An 8979-nucleotide genomic window follows, 5' to 3' on the forward strand; every position below is an offset into this window, starting at 1 on the left:
CAATACAGCCCGATGAAACCATTTCTTACAGCTTTTGCCCCACTCTTGATTAGCCCACCCACCCACCTGGCTGGCACTCCAGCTCAGAACAGTTTTGATGGATCTCATGTTGACCTGTCTAATCACTGAAGCTGAGGAAGCTGGTGAGAAAGTGCCAAAGGTACAATGAACACTTGAATTAGCTCAAGTGAGCGAAACGAGAGGAGGAGCTGTTGCACCCTACATCATAGTTTCAAGTCCTTCACAAGGAGACTCTTGGAGGACAAACAGCTAATGTATTCCTAGAGGAGACATCTGTTTGTCCTTAGGATTCACCACATCATTCTTACATGTTAATGCCACCATGCCAATGGAGACATATAAACATCACAGCTCCTCCACCAATGACTCAGTGTAACATATATAATAATACAGCCCTCATCCCTTCTCTCAGGTTCATTCCTATCCTTCCTCTCCTCCTGTCCCACTCTGCCTGTGTCTCAGCTTTTCACCATGCTATGAAATGTACTTCAGTATCCGGCATCAACAGAATAAGACAAAGTACTCCGGTCATTTGTGCCCAGTCTGAGAAAACCATCAGAGGACAATGACCTGAACAAACAGCAGACAAGGTCACACACTGAGGAACCAATATCTTTTCATGGTTATCCTGCAGCTGTCCCTAGGCAGCTGTCCAGGGATAGTTGTCCTAATTCCTCATCTTGGATGCTGAACGTTTTTAACCCAGAGAGTTCCCTCACCTTCAGTAACCTCTCACTTTCCTCCAGCTATAAAATATGGCTAATGGTATTTTCCTTTGTGGAAGAAGGAAAGTTGTTTAGTGATTTTTGTAGAACCTTCTGTGATCTGTAAATGCAAGTGCTAGCAAAATGCGCAGTTAAATCATTACACACCAAACAGAGCTAATTTCTCAGTTTCTACTTTCCTGACTACATGTTTCTGAATGGAGTCTCACACATGGCTACATTCCTGGTAAGCCTTCTGTTGCTTTGCTGGGGGATGAGGCTGTATCTGTAAGCCAGAAATTGCAAATGAGTCTAACAGCATCACTGAACCAGGGGACTCTGATACAGGCTGCACACCACAGATAATGAGGATAAGTAAAAAGACAAATGACCCAAAAGGCCTCCACAGCAACACTCTCACTTCTTTTTACCTCTTTAGTCCAATAGGAAGCCCTTCTCCTTCCATCTGTTTCCAAAGAGGAACCCTAAACTTTTAATCAATAACACAGGATGAATGTTTCCTACTGAAATGGTGGGTTTTAACACTCGCCTCAGGGCCCTTCCTTCGTTTGGGAAAAGAAGGTGACAGTGACCTGATTTGGTGAAGTACCAAGCATCTGCGGTTCCCATTGATCTTAGTGTCTGGAAATCAGTCCTGCTGCATCTGGTCTATGGTGAAATGTGAAAACTGCAGGTCAATTACTCCTTTCTCCTTAAGAAAGTGTTGCTCAAATGAAATACCCTTTGTTCATTTATCCTCGGTTACCCTTAGTTAAGCAGGACCTAAGGAAAAAGAAATCCTGCTCAGAAGAGTTCCTCAAAAGTGTTTCATCCTCCTCTGTGGCTCGCTTAGTTCCCTCTGTAAAAGGCAAGGATTAATGACTGTGCCCAGCAACCACATTAGGATTCAGTGAGTACAGCAGGATCTGCTGTGGTGCGCATGATAATGCTCCTTTGCACAGTAAGAAACAGGACCTTGTGCTGCCACTGGCTCCTGCCTCAAAAACAACCTGAGACAAAGCTGCTAGAAATCTTCAGATGGTTTGCCAGGGGGCTTGGACCACCTCAAAGAAAGTTTCCCTTTCATCCCAAAGGGCTTTTGAGTTTCTGATGCCTTTAACAAAGGAAAGCCAAAGAACTGGTGCAAAGAGATACTTGTGTGCATGGCATACTAAACACACTTTTCTGTTTGCAGTGGTACAGCCTGAACTCTCTGAACACTGGTGCCAAGAAAATAGGCCAGTAAAGCAGGTGGTCCAGAGGCTAAAGAGGAGCCATTCAACAACCACCTCCAAAAGAACGTTCTCAGATTTGCTACCACCCTTCTCCGCACGAAGCACCTTTGTGATCACATCAGATCTGTGCTCTTACATCCCCAGCCCTTCTAGCAGAAGTTAGGCTGACTCCCCAGACGAACAGTTCAATCATCTGTTGATCAAAAGGAGTCTTTTCTCTTCCCATTCTGAACCTGCGGGAGACCTGGAAAGCTCTCAAAAATAATTTACATCCTAAACACAAATGGTGGCAAATTCTGCCTCATTTACAAAAAAAAAAATCCACTTTGGCAGAGTGTCAACATCCTTGTTCCGTTCCTGTTCCTGAAAAAAAATGCAGCTTTCAGGGCCACAGTAAGATTTCCTCTAAGGCTTCTTACTAACAGAAAAGAAAACAATTCAGGAGACCCATGGGTCAATGGAGGGAGAGGTCCTGAGGAGACCTCTAGTAAGAATACATTATGCGCTGTTTGAATGTCTCAGCATCAATGTGGGGCTCCTTCAAAGGTCAAGAGGACGGAACAGAGGAGAATGAAAGTAGAAACACTACTGGTATTCAGAAACAAACTGATATGGGAAGGCAGCTGTCACTCATCATGCCTTGTTGCTACCTGTTGCTTCCTGATCACCAGTATTATGTGACACACTAATGTTTGCAAAGTCTGTAAAACTACAAGTACTGTTGCTCGTCACGGGGACCACATTCAAATAGCAAGGCTGAGGACAGCTGTTAGATAACATGACTTCTCTCCCGCTTTGATGGAGTATGTGTTCTCAAGTGTCGTGACACTTGGAAGTTGACAAAGGCTGTTGGAGTGCAGGATACAGAGGAAAGGGTCCTGCAGGATCATTTTTCTTCTGGGTTTAGATTCTGATGTGCCTTTTAGAGCATGATAGTCCAATCCAATAACCAGTCCAGTTAGGAAATGCACCAGTACCCAATTAACTCTGTTCAGTGTGTTTTTTTCCTAATAACACTCCTTTGGACTACTCTATACCATTTCTCTTTTTACCAAATGATCTGGTGTCCTTCAGCCATGTCCATGTGTCTGGCTATACCAGCAGACAGCACAAGCTCAGTTGGTTAGAACACGGTGCTAGTAACACCAAGTTCACAGGTTCAATCCCTGCTTACTGCGGGGGGGGGGGGGTGTGGGGGGGGTGGGCTCGATGATCTCTCAAGGTCCCTTCCAACCCAAAGCATTCTATGATTCTGTGATTCTAAACTGGACAGCCACATGGGCCGCCCATGCTACTTCTTCCTTGTCATGGCCCTCCAAGCACATCACCAAGCACATTTTGCTGGCAGTGCCCAGAAATCGCTCTGAGGGGCTCACCCTGCCCTCGTGATTGTGGGCAGCCCCTTGACCGCTGCCCCATGACTGGGGTAGTGCCACCAGCCCATGGAGCCAGATGGGGCACCCCAGGGTTGCTGGGCTGCTCTGAGGGCAGGCCTCGCTTCTCGCCTTGGGACAACCAAAGCCTGCCCCCCAGCTGCCCCCCAACACCAGTGCGGTATTAAATAGGGATTAAATCTGCCCATAAGCAAAATTTCATCTGCGCGCTGCTCTGCGTCCCTGGCACTCATCCCGTTGTGCCTACACGCGCGGCCGTTTCCCCACCTGGCTGACGAGCGGTCGTGGGGCATGGCGCCTGGGGCCAGGCGACGCGTTCTCCTCTGGGGCCCCCGGGCGCCACCTAGCGCCCGCGCGGCGGCGGTGCCGCGCGGCGGCCGCGGGCGGGCCGGGCTGCCTGAGGGAGATGGCGCGCAGGGAGGGCGGAGCGCCGGGGGCTGCGCTGCGGGAGAGGAGTGCCCGCCGGGCCCGGCCGGGTTGGGCCCAGCCTGGGGCGATTTCTTAGGGCCGTCGGTGGTGAAGGGCTGGAGCCGGAGGGGTGCCCGCTCGCCGCCGGGACGCTCGCCCGATTACGGCGGAGCTCGCCCGACCCGCTCGCCGTCTTGGCTGGCCCCGGCGCACTCGGCCCCGGGAACACGAGCCTGGTTCCGGGACCGGGGCCAGTGCTCCGCGGCAACGCCTCCCGCGCCCCGCGAGAGGGAGACAAAGCCCGGCGCTCCCCGGCGGCGGGTCCGTCCGGAGCGCTGCCGGGTGCCCGGGAGCTGCCTGCCTGCCTCTACCTCTTCTCCGTACCCGCCCGTGCTTTGGGCCAACCATCCTAAAGCGTTCAGGCGGGGAGTGTGAAGTCTGCGGGTAGGTTGCCCTCGGCGCAGGGGCAAGGTAGGCGCGGGCCTCGCTGGGCAAGAGGAGGTAAAATCTGGGGAAGCAACTTCAGCTGGGGACGCCTTGCAAAGGCAGCTCTGCCAGGAGGAGCCCTCCTTTCTGGCCACTCCGGCAGCGCTGCTCCCAACAGCCGCCGACCTGGTGTGGGGCGGAGCTTTGTGTGCAGCTTGTGCGCAAGACCAGCTTGGTCAGGGCAGGTCCCGCGGGTCATCCATGTGCTTACTAGCAGAGGCCACCAGCATTTGCAACATACGATGAAGCAGACGGATTACATGCCGAAATTACTGTGGTTGCGCGCCCTTGTGTTCCCGGGGTTTATTGGCACTCTGCTGCTGGCAAGGTGCCTGGGTTAGGCTGCAAAGTTCCAGGTGTGATCCTGTGTGCAGGTACCAAAGAGAGATACCTCCTCCTTCGCTTTCCAAAATGTGTTGTTAGCACATCCACTGCTCCAGCAGCCAGTGCATGCTGTTGTTCAAAGGCTATTTGCTGGCTGCCCTCCAGACCCAAAGTCACATAGCTGTGAGCGTGCAGGCCAGCACCCAGCATGGTTATAGGCTGCTTTCAAGCTATGCAGTCTCTGCATGCCTGAGCCTATTGTCAAGGGCAAAAGTCAGATAGCCATGAGAGCCAGAGCAGGGGAGCTCAAGAGTGTGCTGGGATCACACCTGTCCCCTGTGCTTCTCTTTTAAGAGTGGAAGAGACAATAGGACTATCTGCCTATCCTACCCTGCCTCTGAAGTACCGTGGAACCACACAAAAGAGACCACATCCTCAGTGTCACACGGCTTCCCTCAAAAGAGCAAGTAGTAGGAAAAACACTATAAGACAAAGCTCTGCAAAATTTCAATATTGCAAAAATGTCCAAATAGACATCAGTGTGAGGGTGTATTTGTTTTAAAACACAAGTAGGCAGAGCAGGCTGAAATATACTGTAGGCAACTGATCTACTCAGGCAAAGGGAGGAAGGATTAGATGAGCTAATGGTTCTTTTTTGGCTCTGCTCTTATAAAAAGTGCCAGGGGAGCTCTAGCATTGACCCAGAGCAAACGGGAATTTAAAGTGCTATCAGAAGTCACACTGTAAACTGCAAGAGACTCAGTTTATCAACTTCCAAAGCACCAAGGTTGAGTTAGCCCTTTTGCTGAAACATGTTGATTCCCCATATTCTGCTGTTTGAAGCAATGATTTTGTTTGCTTTCACCTCCTGAATGGTCATGGGCTGTGTTGGGAAAGCAGGTTCAATTGTTGCTTTAAAATCAATGACTAAGAGGAGACAAGACTAAGGTGTGTAGAATAACGGACAGAACAGAGTAGAAAAAGCAGACTCTGCTTTCATCCCTTTCAGTGAAGTGTGAACAAAGAGACAGTGAATAAAAATTGAAAGTGGGTTGGTGAAAGGCAATTGCCCACCTTCACCAGTGGGAAATTGGAAAAGGAAATACTGGTCTTAAACTGTATCCAATTAGCTTATGGAATTCATTATTAAAAGACAGCATTGGGACCAACAGCTTAGCAAAATCCAAGAAGCAGGAGCTTTTGTATGCTGTCAGGAACAAAACCTACAGATATCACTACCAGAGCCTGAAACACTCCTGGTCCATCACAGTGCTGTTAGCAGTTGCAAGAGACTGTTTTCCAGAGCTGTCTTGGAGTGTGTTGGAGCTGTGCAAAGGAGGGAGGGAGCCTCGGGACTTTCCTCGGGACTGGTTCTGCAGCCCAGGAGTTGAAGGAGGACAGAGGAGAAGCTGTTTGATATAGCTGTTGCCCTTGTAAATGTTTATGCTTTAATGGAGGCCTCTGGGGAATCAGTTATGCTGAAGTATGTCTGAGAAATGCAGAGAACAGAAGATTTCCAGAGTTACAGTAGTTAAAGTTTGAAAATAAACCAAAACAAACCAGAAGTTTAGTAGGGTTGTAACCTCCCGTGACTTGGGGCCTGGGCCACTCCCTAGCAGATGAGCACTGGGAGAGAAGTTTTCCCCACTGTAGATCTGCTTACTCCCTGGTTGTTTTTGCCCTCTCCTGTCTGCCCTTTGCAAGAGTCACCATACAGGAATAGCTGGAAAGGCGCAGCATGGCTCTGGCTCTGTCCCACCACTCCCTGTCCCTGACATGCCTCCCTGCCCGTGTAGGACACTTACTCATGCAGTCCCCTCCATACCAGCCAGCTCTGCACTCTGCACAGTAGATCCCCTTGATGTAGAAGTCATCAAGCGTCCCTCCCCAGGAGCCGTTGCGGCAGGACTTACAGTTCTCAAAAATGGTGCAGCCTGAAAGGAGAGCCACTGCATTAGAGGAAAGCCAAGGTGGATTGTGCTGCGGGGAGAGGAGCAGCCTCTCTCTCTTTTCCACAAAAAATGCCAATGACATTAGTGACTGCTGCAGTGCTGACAGTTTCCCCGCTGTGAACCATACCCAACGTCCACCCCCAAACCCTAGGCAGCTCAGACTCAGATTTAGAGCCAAACTCCCAGTCTGACTTGCCCAAACCTCTAAATCTCATTGCTCTGACTGTAAATGCCTCTCTTAGGAGTCTGAATGTGGATGCTGGTGCTGCTCAGGCCCAGCCCAAGTGATTCTGATGTCTTCTCACCTGGTCCTGTCTCTTCCTGTTCTCACCTTTCACTTTGCCCTTTCCTCCTAGCTAGCCGGATTTCCAAGTCGTCTCTGCCTTCTTGCTTCGGGGATGCAAATCATCCCAGAGCACCTACAAAACACTGCTGGTGTGAAGCCAGCTGCAAACATCACCCTTTGGCAGCTCCCAAGCCTGCCCAAGATGCCTTGAGGACAACACTGCTGGTAGAAAGTGGGGTTTTTTCTGGCAGTGATGCTACTTGCTGCGGGGGCACCTTGCCAGTGTCTTGCTACTGTCAACAGAGTGGCAGAGGGAGCTCCTGAGGAGATGTGGGGCAATCCCTTGCCCCAGTGAGATGTGCCTGCCCTTGCCGCTCCCCTGCCCAGCAGCTACCATTACGTACTGATGCCTTGGCCAAAGATCTGGTGTGGACACAGTGTGGCCCTAAACATACCTGGGTGGATTAAGCAGGAGTCGCACTCATTCTCCTCGTTCCTGCAGCAGGGAATGGTGTAGCCCACTCTTTCTTTCCGTCCTGGGCAGATGCACTCAATCTGGTCGTATTCACAGCACTCCCGACACATGATATTCCACTCAGCGCCCGGGCAGTTTTCATTGATCACTGTGTACTCTGCAAGCAGGGGACACACAGAAATAATCCATTATCTGCCTAGGATTGACAGGATCTATTATTCAGCAATTTCTTAGATCATGTATGGCATGAGGCTGGTATGGCATGAGGCATGTATGGCATGAGGTCTTCAGCCCAGGAAATCCCAAACTGTGTGGTAACACGCAGCGGAAACGTCAGCTCAGTTTGAGTGTCTAAAGAACACATGGGAGTTTTGCAGTTCCAGCCAGAGGAGGCAAACAGATCAGAGGGAAGGAATATGTTCACTTCAGTCTTTTCTCTGCAAGACCTTCCCACTTCTGTGATGAGAAAAACAGTTTAAAGAAAACACAGAGGATGATGTCACATGAGAAACTCTTCTTCAGATCACAGGACTGATTTATGGCCTCATATATAGTATACATTGTTTAAACTATAATAGCATGTTTTGGTCATATTTCTGTTTGTAAAGTTGCTACTCTTGAAGACTAGGGTGTCCACCAGGAAAGGCCAATTTTGAGGCTGGGTTTTAGCCGATTGCACTCCCTGTTTTCAGTCAGAAGCACAGGGTGTTACACTCGGCTTCACTGCCAAAGGAAACAAGATTTTTCATTATTTTTAAAGCTTCGTTTTGTCTGGTATTTCTAATATGGTAACATTATTAATATCTTTTCATGATTTAGCATAACCACATATGATGATATTTAAGCTATGCTGGAAATGCCCTTTTAGGAAACGACCTCAGACTGTGACTCCAGACCGCCACAGTAAGAGCAGATCCCATCTTTCTCCGCGAGTGTGCTGTCTGAATTCTACAAAGTGAAATCTAATGAGTGCACGGTGCTGTCAGCATGTCTTCTAACCAGCTGACAGACCTGATGACTGTTTTCATGGAGTTTGATGGTAAAAAGAGAGAGAGCAGACTAGAAAGGTGAGACATGAAAGAAACATAATGAGACTATCTCTTTCTTCTTCCCTCTCTCCTCCCCCTTTTCTTTTTTTTTTTCATTGTGGTTAGGTAACATCCTTTTTCCTTTTGTTTTAAACTCTGAGTAACAGGGCTGCCTTGTCATTGCAACAAGCCGTACATCTCTAAGGTGCAGCGCTCCCGTCCGTGCCTGTACCTGGCTCCCTTCTCACACTGCTGTTTTTTGTTTCACTGTGCCTCATAACCTAATTACCATGTCTGATGGAGCTCCCTACCACTGAACCTTTGCTGCTCTGTCTCACTTGATTCTCCATGGCCTCATGAAGCCTGATTCCTGGAAGATTATCTTTTCCCCTGATGATATTTACTGGCTCCATAAAAAAGGGACCACCAAGCTGTTTCTTAATTTTTTTCCCTTTGGCTGGGAAATGAAATTCAGCCCTTTGTCCTCCTCAGAACTGAGCTTTTCCCTTGTGCCTGGTATACCGACCAGGGAGAGTCCACCACTGCTCTGAGTTTGGAAACCAGGCTGCTGTTTGTGCTGAAACCTTTCTATTCCCCCTCCCCACCCCCATAATCATTCCAAAAAGAAAAAGAAAGCTGCTTCTGTCATTCAATAAGATTCCATAA

At 49.2% G+C, this 8979-nt stretch overlaps 1 protein-coding gene across 4 annotated transcripts in view; it reads right to left on the reverse strand.

The window, feature by feature from the left end:
- PAMR1 (peptidase domain containing associated with muscle regeneration 1) overlaps window positions 1–7437 on the reverse strand; it is a 46516-nt gene extending 39079 nt beyond the window's left edge. For 3 of the 4 annotated variants that reach the window (XM_075712813.1, XM_075712810.1, XM_075712809.1), the window contains exons 1-2: window positions 7266–7434; window positions 6378–6506 (exon numbers count right to left, since the gene is read on the reverse strand). In XM_075712813.1, the coding sequence (XP_075568928.1) occupies window positions 6378–6506; window positions 7266–7395 (259 nt within the window). In that variant the 5' untranslated portion in view covers window positions 7396–7434. Of the gene's footprint in view, window positions 1–6377; window positions 6507–7265 lie in introns of all 4 variants that reach the window. The other variant, XM_075712812.1, reaches the window with a different exon arrangement.
- Between the last annotated feature and the right edge of the window lie 1542 nt (window positions 7438–8979).

This window comes from Pelecanus crispus, chromosome 6 (assembly GCF_030463565.1).
Source record: "Pelecanus crispus isolate bPelCri1 chromosome 6, bPelCri1.pri, whole genome shotgun sequence".
NCBI classification, from domain to species: Eukaryota; Metazoa; Chordata; class Aves; order Pelecaniformes; family Pelecanidae; genus Pelecanus; species Pelecanus crispus.